This window comes from Saccopteryx bilineata, chromosome 5, assembly GCF_036850765.1.
Source record: "Saccopteryx bilineata isolate mSacBil1 chromosome 5, mSacBil1_pri_phased_curated, whole genome shotgun sequence".
Lineage (NCBI taxonomy): Eukaryota > Metazoa > Chordata > Mammalia > Chiroptera > Emballonuridae > Saccopteryx > Saccopteryx bilineata.
The window spans coordinates 228,568,651-228,587,724 of record NC_089494.1 but is presented as its reverse complement, the minus strand read 5'-3'; the positions used below and the strand labels follow the sequence as shown (position 1 = coordinate 228,587,724).

Sequence of the window (19,074 nt, the reverse complement as noted above, 5' to 3'; positions counted from 1 at the left end):
TCAAGAGAAGCTGGATTCATGTTTTATAACGGCCCCACTATCAAGACTACCAAACATTTAGTTTCTGTTACAAAAATCAACAATACAAACCTAGCAGTTTGCCCTCTGTAATACCAATCAAGCTCACAATTAATTAGTAGACATGGGTCTTATGTGTTAGACTTAATGCTCCATGAGGGCAGACCTTGTGTCTGCTCCAGTTACAACTATATTCCCAGCACTTAGTACAGTGCTATTCATATGGTAAGTATTAATAAATATTGATTGAACAAGTAAATTATCAGCATATAGTTAGCCAGGTAAATGGTGCCATAGGATAACACTATCCTTAATTTTAGAGCCAAACTTTGTTTTACTGATGAAGATTGTAAGACCCAGAATCTCCCCTCAGCTAGACCCATAAATTCATAATGGCAACTGTTTATTTAGTTCATCCTATACCTACCATATCTGACAGGCAACTTGGTAGCTAGTAGGTTCTCACTAAATATGTTCTAGATAAAGAAAAGTATGAATGAATGAATGTTAATAGTTTGCATTGATAGATGTATTTATAGAGTGCTTTCTATGTACAAGGAATTGTTTTAGGTGCTTTACATGTATTAATTCTTTTAATAACAAATAAAATAATGAACTAAAATTGAAACTCAAGACCAATGACACAATTTAATACTTTTCCCATGAAACTAAGTTATCTTTCCAAAAGCCTTTATTGCTTGGAAGACCTCATTCCAAAAATGGGTGGGACTTGGCAAACTCACTTGTTTCAATCCCACTCACTTCAATTAACATTTTGTTTCTTAATGTCTCTCTGTCTCTAGCTCTTTCTATCTCTATTTTTCTATAATTTTATTTGTTGTTGTCATAATATTTGAACAGAAGAACTAGATAGAAAAGACCAAACTGGAATTCAAGAAATCATCCTCATGATCTTTATTATCATAGAGATCTTTATTCATTCAATCATCATCTTTATTACAACAGTTAATATTTATTGAGAGCTTATAGTGTACCAGGTATTAAGCTCCATACTGTACATTTACCAACCACTGGATTCTTCCAAGTCTAATAGGTAGGTATTATTATGCTCATTTACAGAGCAGAAGATTCAGTTTAAGTAACCTGCTCAAGACAGCACAACTTGTAAATTACAGACAAGAAGTCAAATTCGGGAGACAGATAACTCCCAAAACTATACTCTTTATTAAAAAAAAAAAATCAGGTTCATAAAAGTGACTGAAGACACAGCCACTATGAGTGCTTCTAAGGCAACTGTTGACATTAAATAAGAGTTCTAGCCTGACCTGTGGTGGTGCAGTGGATAAAGCGCTAACCTGGAACACTGAGGTTCCAGATTTGAAACCCTGGGCTTGCCCTGTCAAGGCACATACAAGAAGCAAACAGGAGTTGATGCTTACTGCTCTTCCCCCTCTTTCTCTCTCTCTCACTTCTCTCACTAAAATCAAGAAATGAAATCTTAAAAAACAACAACAAAGAGTTCTAGTCTAGTAGAACATTCATTGATTAGGCCTGAAAGGAATTACATCTTATTTATGTTGTCTGTGGTTTCTGGTCGACTCCCCATCATTGAGACTACCAGCTCCTCATTAAATACTTGCTGAATGAATACCGAGTGGCTGTAAGTGGTCCTGAGATCCAGAGGTGGGTCAAAAGTCTAAAAGTGAAATATGTCTTTAAACTAAGCCCAGAAGGGAGTTACATTATTAATACTCAAAGAAATCCAAAATTCAACTAACTCTCTATGATAATTTCATGTTTTGTTGTACAGTTTCCTTCCACTAAATCATGTTAACACTTCTCCAAAAAATTAGAGCCCTCTTAGGAAAGATGTTGTGAATACCAGCATCTGCACATTCTAAAAAGTTCCCAGGTAAACAGTTCTCCTTGATGTCTGCAAATTACATTTTTCCAGTCTCTTGAGATAGATGTAGTTGTTGTGTAACAAGGCAATGCACATTGAAGATGTATTTACCCATTACAGCATTTGACAAATTGATTGAAATTGCTAATTTGCTTTCTGCACCTTCCTTTGTGAGATCAGAGACTCTGTACATTTACTTCATCTTTGTATCCTTAACCTGACATACAGTAAGAGGCCAATAATGTATATATGCTGAATCAATGAAAGTCCCAGAACCTTGGAGAGTGGTTATGAAGACCTGCACAGCAATCCCATTTACCTGTGAGATCCATAGTTCTGTCCACAAAGACCACTGAGGCCCTGCCTGCAGAAGTCTTCCTTCTGTTCTTGGCAGGAGCATAATTGGCCAGATCTGCAGCGATGATCCGACTGAAGGGACCCACAGCAAAACATTCCTCCCGTACTCCTAAATGCTCACACAGAGAACTGAGGCCTGACACCAAGCACCTGATCTGCAGTAGCAGCTCAGGGGGCAGGGCAGCGGCATCCACCTCACCCAGGCTCCCCAGCCTCCTCTTGTCGGGTCGGGCACTATTAAGAAGATACACATCTTGGGGTAACAGTGGAAAAAGGGTAGCAAAGGCTGGAGTCAAGGCAAGGTGGGGAGCAGCAGGGGCTAGCAACAACGGGATGTGCAGGACCTCGGCGGTGTAGTTCATGTTGCCCATCCATTCACACAGCTTCTCCTCCAGTTGCTCGAACACCAGCTGCTGACCCTCCAGCTCAGCCGCTGCCGCTGCTGGCACGTGATTAGCTGTGAGGTGGACAGCGTGGTTCACGGCCGTGACCACCACACAGTACTGGAAGTGACTGCGGCTGATGATGTTCCGTAGAGTCTCCACGGTTCGGCCTTTCAGTAGACAGCTCAGCACGAAGACCACCTTGGGCTGCTTAGGTCCGCCACCAACTGCTGTGGGCTCGAACTCCCTCAGGTGACACTCAGGACCCCCCACCGCCTCCAGGAGCCGGGTGGATCCGCAGCCCCAGTGCAGGCTCTCGGCACAGGCAGCGTCCAGGTAGACCACAGCCCGCTTCACTTTGGCCAGCACCTGGTCCCAGCCCTGCTGGGTAAAGGATTGCACGCCTGGGACGCTCATAGTTCGAAACTCGCAGATTCGGGGACTCAAGTGCAAGAACTTCACTCAGAACCCACAGCTTCCGGCAACTGGACTCGCTGAGACTTTGACAGTCAACACAGTACACGCGGTTCCGCGTCTGACTCGCCCAGCGACTGCGCACGGTGATGACGTAAACAGAACGTGATTGGCTTGCCCGGAGACCCTCCCGGCAGAATGCTGAGGACTGGGAAGAAGGAGTGGGCGGAGTTCCGTGGCTCTGGGGTTCCTCGAAAGTTCAGGGAGGTGAGGAGCTGGCTGGGAAGAGCTGGAGTATGTTCTTTTCCTCTCCCTGTCTGCTGAGATTACCTTTCCCTGCCCCTTAGAATGAAAAGTTTGATACTTCCTTAGATATGAATATCTATTTAAAAGTATAGCCACTCCCTTCATCTAACCTCCAAGCAGCCTAAGATAAACCAACTGTAATGTTTTGTAGGTTGTTGTTTTTGTATTTTTCTGAAGTTGGAAACGGGGAGGCAGGCAGACAGACTCCCGCGTGCCCCCAACCGGGATCCACAGGGCACACCCACCAGGGGGTGATGCTCTGCCCATCCGGGGCGTTGCTGTGTTGCAACAGAGCCATTCTAGCGCATGAGGCAGAGGCCACGGAGCCATCCTTAGTACCCCGGCCAACTTTGCTCTAGTGGAGCCTTGGCTGCTGAAGGGGAAGAGAGAGACAGAGAGGAAGGAGAGGGGGAGGGGTGGAGAAGCAGATGGGCACTTCTCCTGTGTGCCCTGGCTGGGAATCGAACCTGGGACTCCTGCACGCCAGGCCGACACTCTACCACTGAGCCAACCGGCCAGGGTAATGTTTTGTAGTTTATAGAACCTTGTCACATATGTTACTGCACATAGGCCTCATAAACAACCTACTGATCTTTTTACTTTCCCCATTTTCCCTCCCTCATTGCATTGTCAGTAAATTTCGATCAACTTCAAAAATCTTAGAATTCAGTCCCTTCTCAGCCTTGCCGTCACTGTCTTAATCCACCATCACTCACCTGGACAGTTGCAATGATCCCCCATCATTTCTAAGCTTTGCATCTCTTCTCCCAGAAATTCAGTTTTCTTCCTAATAAGCTAAATTGGTCCATTTCCTACTTAAAGGCCTCTCCTGACCCAATTGCCTAAAAGATACAGCCAGACCCCTTAAAATGGCACCAAAATCCTTCCTGACTTCTCAGTTTCTCTCCAGTTACTTCCAGCCTGGAACATTATACACCCGCACAATGAGGTCTGCAGATTGATCCCAGAATGTTTCATGGGTTCTATTATTCAAATGGTATTTATTAAACACTTATGAAGTATAATCACTGTACCAGATTCTGAAGATACAATGGTTAGTAAAATATATTCCCTGATCTACAAAGAATTTACACCCTGCAAACTCCTAACAAAAATAATCATTATAATGATACTATCTATGTGAGGATGTTCCTAAATCTAAGGTGACCAATCGTCCTCCTTTAGGGAGGACAGTCTTTCTTTTGTACGTTCCGTCCTCCCTGGAAAAGTGTCCTGTTACATGTGCTCCTTTTTGATATTGGAAGATTAACCTGTAAATGTCCGTATTCCATTGATGCAGTCGATCCATTGCGTATGATGTGACTTATTTGTATCTGAGAACTTTTTTCTTACAATTATTATTAAAAATTAATAGGCATGTAAGCAAAATTACAATATAAAATATTACAAGTGTTTTAATTATGCATTTATATTATAGTGCAGTGGTCCCCAACCTCTTTTGGGCCAAGAACCGGTTTAATGTCAGAAAACATTTTCACGTACCGACCTTTAGGGTGGGACGGATAAATGTATCACGTAACTGAGACAAGCATCAAGAGTGAGTCTTAGACGGATGGAACAGAGGGAACCTGTTCATTTTTTAAAAATAAAACATCGTTCAGACTTAAATATAAATAAAACAGAAATAATGTAAGTTATTTATTCTTTTTCTGCGGCCCGGTACCAAATGGCCCACAGACTGGTACAGGTCTGCGGCCCAGGGCTTAGAGACCACTGTTATAGTGTATTACTGTTGCAGTGAATAAAATGTTTATTTTATTTACAATGTTTTTTTCTTCAATTTCTTTTTGTACTCCTTTTCATTGTAAAAAAGGTGGTCACCTTACTAAATCACCACCATGGCTATCATCACCACGTCCTCTTAAGCCCCTCAACACAGAACATTCAGTTGATACCTCTTACTAAGCATTTGACATATCTTGGGGTAAGTTTTAACATACCTATTTTCTTTAACATACGTGTTGAGCTAAATTGTGCACTATTATGTATTGTGTATCCCCAATGCTAGAAGATAACAGGTGTTCAATAAATGTTGAATAATATTCAATTCATATCCATATAATAAATAATGTAGTCAATCAACCAACTTCTAATGGACTTGTATAATATTCCAGAAACTGTGTTGGACATTGGGGATATAAAAACAAATAAGCCACAGCTTTGCCTTCAAAAGAATCAATTAAAAGCACCCATACAGGTAAAGTGAGCAAGTGCAATAAAATGTTAAAGACGTAATGACTTTTTTTTTAATGTGTAGGAATTCCAAAGGGAGAAAAATAAATTCTGACTGGGTGAACTGAAAAAGGAAGTGGTTGAAAATTTCATATAGGAAATGAGTTTTTTTGAGTTGTCTTCAAAGAAAACCAGGTGTTCACCAGGTGGACAAGATGGGGTCGAGGATTCCTGGCAGTCCAGGCAGAAACTGTAGCATGAATAAAGTGAGTCATGAAACCATACAGTATGTTCTTTGGAACTACAAATAGTTTAGTATAACTGGAGTATATTGTATAGAGACTCAAGATGAGATAGGCGCTAGTAACTAGAAAGGAATGGATTAGATCAAGATGAGTCTTATTTTTTATTTTAAATAGTAGCAGCCTAGGGGGAACTATTAAAGTATTTTTAAGAGTGGAAATAATTTGTTCACACCTGGAGTTTAGAAAAGAAAATTCCAGTAAAGATGTGGCAGTAAGATTTTGAGCGAGGAGAACAGTTAGGAAACAGTAACAGCAACTATTCTGCCCAGAGTAAGTAAGGAACCAATGAAGATAATAGACACTGAGGGGTATATAAAGAGGTATTAAAGGGACATAGCCAAAAACCTGATTGACAGAGTAAAGCAGAGGGAAATTTTCTGATTAATGTCAGAAAATTTACATGGCAGTCACTGCGATTTGGAAAATCAAAAAAGAAGCAGTTTGGGATATAAATGTACTGAGTTCAGTTGGGACACGTTTTGTTTATTTGTCTGATTTTTAAAGTGTGACAAAATACAGATAACATAAAATTTGCTATCTTAACCATTTTAAGTGAATGATTCAGTAGTATTTTTGCATTTATGTGCAACCAATCTATAGAGCTTTTCATCTTGCAAAACTGAAACTCTACAGTCTATTCATTAAATGACAATTCCCCATTTCCCCCTCCCCAAATCCTGGCAACCATCATTCTATTTTGTGGTTTTGTGAATTGACTACTCTAGATACCTCATATAAATGAAAGCAAACAATATTTGTCTTTCTGTGATGGGCTTATTTCACTTAGCATAGTATCCTCAAGGTTCATCCATATCGTGTGTCAAAATTTCCTTTCTTTCATTTCTTGCTCTCAACTGTTGTGGTAGAGTCAAATTAATTCCTGCTAAAATTACATGCTTAAGATAATCAGATTTACCTTATTTAAATGTGATTTGTCTTTCACTAAAAAACCCCCAGCAATTATTTCTACACCTTAAAAAATCAAGCTTATCTCGCCTCACCTCATTTTTAAATCCTCAATATGCACAATCAATTTAAAGATTTACTATGCACTTTCCATGTCATTGACATTGCAAGACAGGATCTGCTGACTACAGAAAAAAATTCTTCTCACCCTCAAAGAATGTGCAGTTTAATTAACAGTGCAGATGTAATACAAAACGATACAATTTTCAGCCCTAGCTCACTGAAGTCGTGGGTTCAATCCCTGGTCAGGGTATATATCAGAAGCAACCAATGAAGGCAAACTAAGTGGGACAACGAGTACGAATATAGAGGAGGATAGATAATTGGGACTTAATTGCTCATGGAAATATCTAGAGAGAAAGAAAACCCTTTGCACATATGCAGTAATTCAGATTGTTCAAAGGACAGTAGGTCTAAACCATAACTCACCACCTGCTTGCCACTAATCTTTCAAATGCTTTGACATTTGAAACCTCATTTTAGCTTCGTTATTCTTCCAAGAAGTGGGTGTAGAATTTTATTTTAATATATTGATTTGCTGATGAGAAAACTGAAGAACACTGAAATCAAAGCAATACATCTAAAATTAACAGCAAATAGCACAGTTGGGCTTAAATGACATATTCAAAACACATTTATGAGTCCTTGCTATGTTAGATACTGAGCAAAGTACTTTTATTTTGTTTTTAACTCTTGTACTCTTATCGTCGTTTTAATCATCTATTAAGAATTTTCCTTCAGTAATTCTGAGATAGATACATTACAATTGATGCTTTGTTGTTATTGTTGTTTTGCAAAGAACCAACAGGTCACAAAAAAATTACATGGGAAACAAATATAATCAGAATATATAGAGTATTATAGTTTAATAACATCATAATTTTATACAATATCTTCAAGCTATCTATCTTTAAAGTTTCCCCTGAAGAATAAAGTGATAAAGACATCTTTAACTGAGGGAGCTTATCCAGGCAAGGAACCCAATTTGAAAGCAAGCAGGAAGATGACTTTTAAGACTGGCTTTAGTGATTTATGGGCTTCTCTGCTTGTGGAAATCTTTCTTTTAAAGCTTAGCTCAAGTGCTACCTCCATGAAGGCAATTTGGATGCATCCATTATTATTTAATAATTCTTCAGTTCCGTTTAAGTAATTCTTTGTAAAACAAGCTCATTTCAGGTAGCTGAAAGGAAATAGAGGCTCCTCAGCATAAGGCAGTTGTTTCTTCCATGAAACTATCCAAGTTCATTATATGCTCATGGAATGATAAATCAAACTATAATGATGGCTATATGACACTCCCATGCAGAATGTAAAACCTTCATTCCATTACTTCCAGTAAAGGCCAAGATAATCCTTGTTACCACTGACATACATTTATGTTTATTGGCTATCTCTTCATTAGAATGAAAGCTTCATGAGAGGAGGACTTTTTTTTTTTTTTTTTTTCTCACCGCTGCATCTACATAGCCTAGAAGAGTTCCTGGCACTTGGCAATCCCTACATAAATGTTTACTGAATAAAGAAAGAAATGGGGAGAGATAAAGTGGAATTTAGGAAAGATGTCACAAAGTTTATTATGTCTTAAGAGTTCAGAAGGATGCAGGGATTTTCCCATACAGGTAAGGGAGACTGAGAATAGCAGATAGAAGAGTGTTCAAAAGTAGAACAATTAAAACCACATGATTCATTTAAATTATATAAAACGGTGTCAAACTGGTAGGATGGGAACGATTTGTGCTTCCTTTATAGCAGATCTACCTTTTCCTGTAGGACAGCTCATTGCTTACCACCCTTACATAATAGAGAGCTCTTTCAGGGCAGGGACTATGTTTTAGTTATATCTTTATTTTCCAATTTCTTAAACAGCAGGTATTTAGTAATTGTTAAATAAACAAACAAAAGCTAGTATTTACTTATTATAGAATGGAAAATTATTGATTTTAAGAATTATATTGGTTTCTTTTCATTGAAAAAGTGTCTTGTTTGAAAACTTTAGAACTGAAAGGCTTTAGAGATCATCTAATTCAGCTTTTCCATTTTATTGGTGAGAAAACTGAAGCAGAGGAAGATTGATTACCTGAGGTCAGAAACTAGGCAGTATACTCAAGAACTAGAACACTAGTTTTTACCAATCATCTGTCATCTTCTTGAAAGATGTATTGTCAAAAGTGGCCTGAAAATTTGGCATTATCTTCTAAAATAAAACCTGCGGATACTTTATGATCTATCTCGGAGAAACACTGATACACATCTACAAGAAGTCATTGACAAGGATCTTCAATTATAGGTTTTATTTTGTGTTAAAATGAAAAAGTGAAAATCTAAATGACATCTACAGAGGAATAGCCATATTCACTTTATTAGAGCAACGTTATTGAATATTATGAAGCACTTAAAAATGGACATTGAAATATATGTACTAACATGAAAGGATCTCCAAGACGCTGTTCAATTAAAAAATAATAATAAAGCAATCCACAAAAAGATTAACCTTAGGTTCTCCCACTAAAACAATACAATTCAACTGAAGTAAATGTGTAGAAAATTTCAGAATGATTCAAGCAAACAAATAACAAGAGCTACCTTTGGAAAGGACAATAGATAGGTCGATAGTTGGGGGGGTGGAGTCTTTTACCTTAACTATAATGCTTTGTTTTAACAAGGAGAATGCACTCTTCCTATACTAGTTTTGCTTTTGTTTGCTGTTAATATTAATTTTTCAAGAAAGAGTCCATGAATTATCACTTCTTATTTAACAAGAAACAGGGGACTGACAGGGAGAACTATTCTTTAGTAGCGCTAATACAACGTACGAAGAATAGAAAAAAGGCTTTTAAGATTATTGAAAAACAGGAAAAAAGGTTGCGAAGAGAAAGCATCAAGGGCAGTAAGAAATAATAGAGTACTACTAGGCGAAGGCAATACGGATTATTAGAGGAATGATTGGGGGAGGGGAACCCTAATTTACGCAGGAAGCCAAGACAGCTATCAGAGCTAGAAAAGCACAGTGGGAACGTATAGGGGCAGGGCTAACTACGATGCGCATGCGCATAATAGCCCAGGTGGCCAACTACAGACGTCGCGCCACTTGGAAGCTGCTGCGCATGTGCAGGCGGGCCGAGGCCAGAGTCTTATTTGCCGCCTCTGCTACGGCGACCACGTCCCGTGGATTTGTGTCTCGTGCTTCCTTCGTTCGATCGCTGGCGTTCTTGCGCCCCTCTCCCGTCCTCAGGCAGCGAGACTGGGGAAGGGGTTTGAGGGGGCTGTTGACCGCTGCCTTTAACTTGTGCTGGGGGCGGCCATGTCGGCCGGGGAGGCAGAGCGCCTAGTGTCGGAGCTGAGCGGCGGGACCGGAGGGGATGAGGAGGAAGAGTGGCTCTATGGCGGTACGGAACTTCCTGTCCCTTCTCTCTCTCCCCGGTTCTCTCGGGCCTCTCCTCCCGGCGCGCAAACGGTCCTCCTCCTGGACCCCTCAAGGCCCTGCTTGGGGCCTCTGGTAGGGCACCTGGTTCGGCCTAAGTCAGGCCGAGCGCTGCGTGCGCGTTTCCCCACCCGCCTCGGCCTCCTGTCGCCCAGCCCACACCCCCAGCACGCACGCCCCCGGCGACGGCTGGGTCGGACCTGGTACCCGGGCGCGGGGCCCGGCCCCCATCCTCGTCCTCCGCCCCGCCAAGGCTTCTCGGCCTCCTCTCCACCGCGCTTTTGGCTCTTGTTTTTTATATTGATCGGGAGCAGTGTTGGTGTGTCTCTTCAAGCCCCTTGGCTGTAGGATGCCCTTTCTGTCCTGTTCTTTAAGCAACAGTCATTCTGTAAGAGCTAAATAAAGTTGATACTGTAAAATTAACGTCTTGTTTCTTGATGGTCAGTTTGTATGGAATGCACCTGCAAGGGTACCTCCTTGTCTGAAAGTCGTGCTTTAAAAATAATTAATTGAGAGAAAGAAAGATATGGAATACATTTTGGCCCATAAAGAAAATCCCGAATGTCTCCTGTATGTATTAAGGTGAAGTTTTTTTCATTTAAGAGACTATTTTTTAACCCACATCGTAGAAGTAACACAATGTCCCTTAGGCTTATAGTTTTCAATATTGTCTTATGCATTTTTTTCTCAAATTTTAATGCATCTTGTACTTCTTTGTTGAAAACGACTTGTTTAGACATTGGGTTTTTAATTTTTATCAAGTCACAGTCCCATTTTGTTTCACATATTAGATTTAAGAGTTAATATTTGTTCCTTGCCAGAAATCTCTATTCTTGATTGGCTTTAGAATAGTGTAGTAAAAAACATACGTTTGGGCACCATGTAGCAGCTCCTTGATGATGTGACTTTGACAAACTTTGTTTCTGATACCCTTGTAAAATAAGTTGTCTTTGGTGGCAAGATTTAGCATTAGTAATACTCTTTAAATGTAAACGTGTAGGGTTTCCTTTACAAAGATCTAGAAGTCTTTAATACCTAAGTTGATTTTTATGGAAGTAAAGTCTGACTTTTTTTTTTTTTCATAAAAGACGTATTTTGTTAAGTCATTATAAGGTGATCTAACTTTGGATGTGCTTATAGGCCCATGGGACGTGCATGTGCACAGTGATTTGGCAAAGGACCTAGGTTAGTGCTTGTGATGATCACTTCAGATTTTCATACTACTGGTTTCTTTAAGAGTAGTTTGTTAATTTTATTTATTTATTTACATATTTTTTTTGGTAGATGAAAATGAAGTTGAAAGGCCAGAAGAAGAAAATACCAGGTTAGTGAAATTTCTTGTTGATACTTAACAGATCGTGTGATACAGTTCTGTCAACAACTTGTCAGAATTATTTTATTATAATCATTGGTTTGATTACAACTTTTTGGCTAAAGGTTGGAAGACATTGAATGTTTGGAAGTTTATTCCTGTTTCAGGACCTAATCTTATACCAGTCTATTTGTTACTAGCTCAGGGAACAAAGATTTTGAAGTAAAGATTTAAATACTTTTTATTGTTAAGTAACTTTTTATTCTTAAGTGAGCTCAGTAGTGGAATATGCAGTGTAACCATTAGACTACTAAGAAAAAAATTTTAACTTAAATTTTTTTTTTTTTTTTGTATTTTTCTGAAGCTGGAAATGGGGAGAGACAGTCAGACAGATTCCCGCATGCGCCCGACCGGGATCCACCCGGCACGCCCACCAGGGGCGACGCTCTGCCCCTCCGGGACGTCGCTCTGCCGCGACCAGAGCCACTCTAGCGCCTGGGCAGAGGCCAAGGAGCCATCCCCAGCGTCCGGGCCATCTTTGCTCCAATGGAGCCTTGGCTGCGGGAGGGGAAGAGAGAGACAGAGAGGAAGGAGGGGGGGGTGGAGAAGCAAATGGGCGCTTCTCCTATGTGCCCTGGCCGGGAATCGAACCCGGGTCCCCCGCACGCCAGGCCGACACTCTACCGCTGTAACTTAAAATTTTTAAAATAATTTTAATTACTACTTTCACAATTAATATTTCTGATAGTGTAATGCACTTTTGTTATAATTTCAGCATTTTATATTTATTTAAATGCAAAGTGGAATTAATGAATTTTTTATAAGATTAGTTTCTTTTGTTATATTGCTAGAATAGTATGAGTGTTGTACTGGGAGCCAGAAACTGAATTCTAAATTTCAAAACAACTCATGCATACAGGTTGACTCTGACTAGAAGCTTTAGTGTTCTGTAATGGGGAAAGGGATGGTTAAACAAAAACAGCTTTTAGAGAATATTGGGTTTAATAAGTAGAGGAAAAGGCACTTTACATCCACTAGGATGGCAGTAATTAAAAAGACAGTGAAAGGTGTTGGTGAGGATATGGAGAAATTGGAACCCCCCTACACTGATGATGGGATTGTAAAATGGTACAGCTGCTTTGGGAAATACACTGGCAGTTCCTTAAAAGGTTAAACATACAGTTAACATGTGATCCAGGAATATACTGCTATGTCTGTGTACCTTAAGAGAAATGAAAACATACATCTACACAAAAACTTGTACAGTTGAGTTCTCACTTAACGCCATGGATAGATTCTACAAGTTTAAGTGAAGCTACCTTTAATGAGATCGGTTCTGCCATAGACTAATTGATATAAACAAAAGTTATGTTCCTAGGCTCCTTATCAATATTAGAACAAAACGACTTTAAACAAAAGGATGTTATTTGAACACCTGCTGTACATGAGTGTTTATTAGCAGCATTATTTATAATAGCCAAAAAATGGAAATAACCCATGTTCATTAAATAATGAATGGATAGATAAAATGTGGTGTATTTATATAGTAGAATACTCTTTGGCAGTAAAAAGAAATGAGGTACTCATGTATTACAACATGGGTAAACCTTGGAAACATTATGCTAAGTGAAAGAAGTCAGTCACAAAGGACTGTATTATATAATTCTACTTATATTAGATAGGCAGAATAGGTAGATCCATAGAGACTCAAGAAAGTTAGTGTTTGTTCAGACTGGGTACAGGATAAAATGGATAGTGACTGATACATACAAGATTTATTTTTGGGGTGATGAAAATGTTTCGGAATTAGTCGTTATTGATGCACTATTCTGTAAACACACTAAAAACCGTTGAGTTGTACATTTCAAATGAGTGGATTTTGTGGTATATATCTCAGAGCTGTTATTTAAAAACAAGTGAATGGAGGAAAGAAGTGAGTACAACTAGAAATAGCTTTGTGGGTTCTGAAATTAGAGTTTTCTTCCCCACTTAAAACTATCCTTTATGTTGGAAGATATTTCTTTTAACTCATTGCAGTATCATCTGAAATTTTATAATTTAGCTTTTAAATTTACGTATTCAACCCAGTTTCTAATGCTAAATTTGACCACAAAATAAGGATTTGTGGAATTTATTGTTTGGAAATTACTTAAGTATTTCTTCATGTCCTGTTTTTCATTTGGTCAAGAAGTTAATTGGTGTCCCAGGCCAGTTGGCTCAGAGGTAGAGCATTGGTCCAGTGTGTGGAAGTCCCAGGTTCGATTCCCGGTCAGGGCACACAGGAGAAGCGACCATCTGCTTTTCCTCTTTTCTTCCTCTCCTCCCTTTTTTCTCTCTACCTCTCTACCTCCCCACCTCCCCCTTTTCTCTCTCCCTCTTTCCTCTTCTCTTTCCCGCAGCTATAGCTCATCTGAGCAAGATGGCCCCAGGCGCTGAGGATGGCACCATGGCCTCACCTCAGGCCCTAAAATAGCTTGGTTGCTGATCAACGGAGTAATGGCCCCAGAAGGGCAGAGCATCACCCACTAGTAGGCTTGCAGGTGGATCCTGGTGGTGCATGTAGGGTCTGCCTTTGCCTCCTCACCTCTCACTGAACAAAATAAATTTTTTTTAAATGAATATAAGGTTGTAAGTTACCTGGCTACCTAGAAGCAGGAGGTAAATATTCTGTAAAAATATAGTTGTTTTCTTGTGTCAAGTAATAGAACAGTGAAAATTTAACAGATAAACTATCAGTTTTTATCCTTTATTTTACTTTATTTGGAGATTGTATTTATAAAATACCAAGGTAGAAAATAAATTGATTTGTATAGAAACTGCATAACAGATTGTTAAGAAGATAGCAGAAATCTAATGATCTATATACCTTTGAACAATATCAACATCTAGATTTTTTTTTTAAATAGAAATGTTACTGAATAATTGTTAGTTGCTTTGTACTTGTATTTCTTTATAAAATGAGGTAAATGGTTAATTCCCTCTATGGAAATTATAATTATTAAAAATTTAAGAAACCAGTTATACTATAGTACTAGAAGTTTTATTTGATTATTAATAATGGCCATATACTTGAAGGGAAGACATGAGATTAAGAGTATCTTACTGTTGTGTCAATTTTGTTGTAATGGCAAATTCTAGTATTAACTGGCCTTAAAAAAGTAATTAGTTTTTAAATACATCAAAATTAGTTTGCAGCTGTCATTAGTATCAAATTGTAAGGCAGTTTTAAATGAAGATGAACTTTTATCTTAAAATTTGTTTTTATATGATGAGAAACATACCATCCAATAAAATGGATGAAACAGAAAGCCAGAAGCATATATGTTAATTGAATACTGAGAGTTCATGTGGTCATAATTTATATCTGAAAAGAGGGAACTATTAGGTAGTCCTTGGCAATTATAGTAGTACCTGGCACATAGTGTATGTTCAATAAAGATTTAGGATAAGTAAAATTGATTAAGTGTGATACATATTTTAAAAGTGCAAAAAAAAAACCCCCAAAACAACCCCTCAAATCATACCCCATCATCAAATTGCTAATATGACATCATTAACAAATTATGGAGGCAGTTCCATCCTCTTTTCTTTTTTGTTGAGTATGTGTTTTATGTAAGGCATGAGGAATAGCGTAGTACGACAGGTACATGGTTTTTACCATCCATCTTCTTAGCATCAGTAGAAACAATTTTAGGAAACTCAGACATAGTTGTAGCTCAGTTGGAGCATTGTCCCGATACGTTAGGATTGAGGGTTCGATCTCGGTCAGGGCATGTAACACAAGTAAACCAGTGATGCATGGGTGAGTGGAGCAACAGACTGATGTTTCTATTTTTCTCTCCTCCTCTCTCCACTCTCTAAAATCAATAAATAAAACAAACAAAAATAATACTAGTGTACCTTATCTGTACTTCTGAAAAGTAATACTAGGGATGTATACTTATTTTGTTGTTTGTAGTGCTAATAATCCCCCATCTGGAAATGAAGATGAAACTGCTGAAAACGGCGTGCCTAAACCGGTAACATAAAGCTTTCCAATCTCGTTACTTCTCTGTCTGAAATTTTTACCAATAGTTTTGCTTTCACTTAGAACAAAGCCAAAATTTAATGACTTTAAGTATCATGCATGATCTGGCTACCTACATCATCTTAGTGCTATCAAAAGCATAGCGAAGAGAAGTAGTGGGAAGAGTTCAGATGAAATAGGGCATGTGTGAAGGCTTGATGTTTTTGCCTTAAGGAACTTAATGGTCACTGATCAACTGAATAGATCATCCCCTGATTTTCAAAGCAAACATTTGAATCTTTAAACCCAACATTGATTGTCATGTTTTTTAGTAAAAAAAAATTTATGTGACAGTATTTGACCTCATGCTTGTTGAATGTGATATAGTTTGAGGGTGTGGACATATAAGGGGTCCTATGAATATTTTTAACATTCTAACTCTGTAAAAATAAAAACAAAAATTGTTCTGCAAGTTTGAATTTGTATACAAAAATTATTTTGCCTAGGTGTTCTACTTTTTAAATTCACTATTATGTAACTAAGCACAACCTTTTAGAACCTGATCAGGCAGTAGCGCAGTGGATAGAGCATCAGACTAGGACGGGAGGACCCAGGTTCGAGACCCCAAGGTTGCCAGCTTGAGCGGAGCTCATCTGGTTTGAGCAAGGCTCACCAGCTTGGACCCAAGGTCGCTGGCTCGAGCAAGGGGTCACTTGGTCAACTGTAGCCCCATGGTCAAGGCCCATATGAGAAAGCAATCAATGAACAACTAAGGTGCTTCAAAGAAGAATTGATGCTTCTCATCTCTCTCCCTTCCAGGCTCTCTGTCCCTATCTGTCCCTCTGTCTGACTTTGTCACCAAAAAAAAAAAAAAAAAAAAAAAAAAACCTTTGTAAAGAGCCCCACATTTATATCCATAGAAACAAACTATTCCCTGAACTGTTTGCCTGCAAGGTCTCTTCTGAATTCTAGGCATAGGTGAGCTGCTGTTTAGTGCTTTTTAATCAGGACACTGTGATTCTTAAAATTAATTGTTTTTCTCTTAACTTCATATTCTTTTTACCAAGAGTTTCTCAGAAACTTTTTATAATTTTATCTTCTCTGTATCTTAGTAAATTGCCTTATATCTATTTTGCAAGAGAATAGTTATAAATAGTAGGAAAAATCCCGAGGTATTATTTACACAAAGATAATGGCAAAAAAAGATTTTTGCATTAATCCTTTTTCATCATGTAAAGCATTGAAATTATAAATGAATTGAAATAAATAGCAGTTCTGTGAACTTACAACTTTTTTCTGTAAAACTAGCTTAATCGCAAAATGGTTAAGTACTTCATTTATTCATGTTAGATGTTGAAATGGATTATTGAATGTATTGTATAATTGTTTATGTTGGTATAGAAAGTGACCGAGACTGAAGATGATAGTGACAGTGACAGTGATGATGATGAGGATGATGTTCATGTCACCATAGGAGACATTAAAACAGGAGCACCACAGTATGGGTAAGTTATTTTTAAATAACAATTGTGGGACTGAATCAAAGGTAGTGTGCCTGTATCAAACCTTTAGGGCTTGATTCCAGTGTTTTTACATTTTTCCATTTTACGATATGAAAGAACTCTTGTTAAAATTTCACCATGAGTTTTTGAGAGAATAGGTCTCAAAAGTTCTCATCACAAGTAAAGAAAATTGTACCTGTATGTGGTGATGTGTTAACTAAACTCTGCAATTTAAGCATAAACTATTATGTTGTACACCTAAAATTAAGTCTTATATTTTAATTATAGCTCATGGTAAAAGGGAATTTCACCATGGAAATATTTCTTTCCTAAAGATAATTAAGTAAAGTAAAGAATCAAAAGAATTTTTTAGTCTTGAAATTAAAGTGTTTTTATAAATGAGTCGAGTACAACAAATTCTTTAGTTAGAATTAGAAAACCTTAAATTGACAGTTTGCGTCTCTATTGTGCTGCAATTTTATAACTTATCTAAAACTAAGTGTAGGTTTTTAAATTTTTTGTCCAGAAACAACAATATTATAAGTATTTCTTTTTGCTCCTCATAGTTTTTAAGTTAATTATCCTGTAGACCAGTTTAGGCCAATGTGTTGTCTCATGTTTTATAGTTGGTAACATTCTGAATCAAGTGAATGGATTGTCATTGACTCACTGAGCACATTAAGAATCTTACGGAAATATTGGAAGGGAATATATTAGAGTACAGGTTGTGATTTTTTTATGACTTCTGTGTTTTTCAGATCGATGGAGTTGTGCATTGGGAACATAAACTTTTCATTAATTGTACTATAGTTTATTTATTAAGCAGCCTTATCTGGAATCAACCAATATTCAGGGATGGACAAAAGTAGGTTTACAAGTTGCAAGTATGGGAAACAGTTTATTCTTGATTTATTATTTCTTAATTATTCTATTATTTTTCATATAAACTGTAAACCTGCGTTTGCTCACCCATGTATAAACACATAAGTACTTTTGAATACCCAGTGGGCAAAAGTAGGTTGATAATAATAATACAATAATAAACTCTGTTTTTCATGTACACACAACTGTAAACCTCCTTTTGCCCACTCCTGCGTTTTATTTTTTAAGTAGAGCCAGTTCTTTCAGCACTTACTTACTTCAGGAAGTCAATTTTGCATTATAATAATGACTGTAACTTTAAAACCTTAGCAACTTTTTTGGGACAAAATTACTCATGTTAGGGGTACATAACTCTTGATGTTCTCTTCATCCCCACTTAAGTAGTGTTGAGCTTACTGTATATTGATAGTAGGACTCCTATGCTAATAGGCCTTTATTTTACCATCTGCATTATGCAAAAGGAACAGCTTATTTTGACACAATAATCATGGTATGGTTAGTAAATACTTATATAAAGTTATTTGTATTTGCAAGTACAGGGGGTCCTCAGGTTATGACAGTCTCAACATATGATGTTTTGAGTTTATGAGGTTTACTCCAATTAAGACTTTATAAGATTGAGATGTGAGTGGCCCTGGCCAGTTGGCTCAGTAGTAGAACATCAATCCGGCGTGTTGAAGTCCTGTGTTTGATTCCTAGTCAGGGCACACAGGAGAAGTGCCCATCTACTTTTCCATACTTCCCCCTCTCCTTTCTCTTGATCCCTTTCTTCCCCTCCCACAGCCAAGGCTCCATTGGAGCAAAGTTGCCCAGATGCTGAGGACGGCTCCATGGCCTCCACCTCAGGTGCTAGAACGGCTCCGGTTGCAATTTCACAACAACCCTGGTGGGCATGCTGGGTGGATCCCAGATGGGCGCATGTGGGAGTCTGTCTGACTGTCTCTCTGCTTCTAACTTCGGAAAAATACCAAAAAAAAAAAAATTGAGAAGTGTTTTGGCTTAACACTGTCAGGGTCATACTTACGGACAACATGGGCGAACTATTGTAGTTTGGTTGCGTGCGGCAGAAGAATATGCAGTAATGTGGCATATGAGTGAGGGACTTAGCATCCCCTAGTACTCTTACGTACACCATCTTGGACTGT

The 19,074-nt window shown here is 38.3% G+C and overlaps 2 protein-coding genes across 9 annotated transcripts in view; one reads left to right on the top strand and one right to left on the bottom strand.

Annotated features, from left to right (window-relative positions):
• SCFD2 (sec1 family domain containing 2) overlaps positions 1-3,162 on the bottom strand; it is a 394,551-nt gene extending 391,389 nt beyond the window's left edge. Inside the window, exon 1 of the mRNA XM_066280835.1 lies at positions 2,202-3,162. Coding sequence (XP_066136932.1) covers positions 2,202-3,039 — 838 coding nt within the window. The 5' untranslated portion in view covers positions 3,040-3,162. The remainder of the gene's footprint in view (positions 1-2,201) is intronic.
• A 6,747-nt stretch (positions 3,163-9,909) lies between these two features.
• FIP1L1 (factor interacting with PAPOLA and CPSF1) overlaps positions 9,910-19,074 on the top strand; it is an 80,579-nt gene continuing 71,414 nt past the window's right edge. For 4 of the 8 annotated variants that reach the window (XM_066233599.1, XM_066233597.1, XM_066233595.1 and 1 more), the window contains exons 1-5: positions 9,910-10,192; positions 11,368-11,412; positions 11,512-11,551; positions 15,498-15,558; positions 16,947-17,050. In XM_066233599.1, the coding sequence (XP_066089696.1) occupies positions 10,108-10,192; positions 11,368-11,412; positions 11,512-11,551; positions 15,498-15,558; positions 16,947-17,050 (335 nt within the window). In that variant the 5' untranslated portion in view covers positions 9,910-10,107. The remainder of the gene's footprint in view (positions 10,193-11,367; positions 11,413-11,511; positions 11,552-15,497; positions 15,559-16,946; positions 17,051-19,074) is intronic. The other 4 variants (XM_066233601.1, XM_066233600.1, XM_066233598.1 and 1 more) reach the window with 1 other exon arrangement.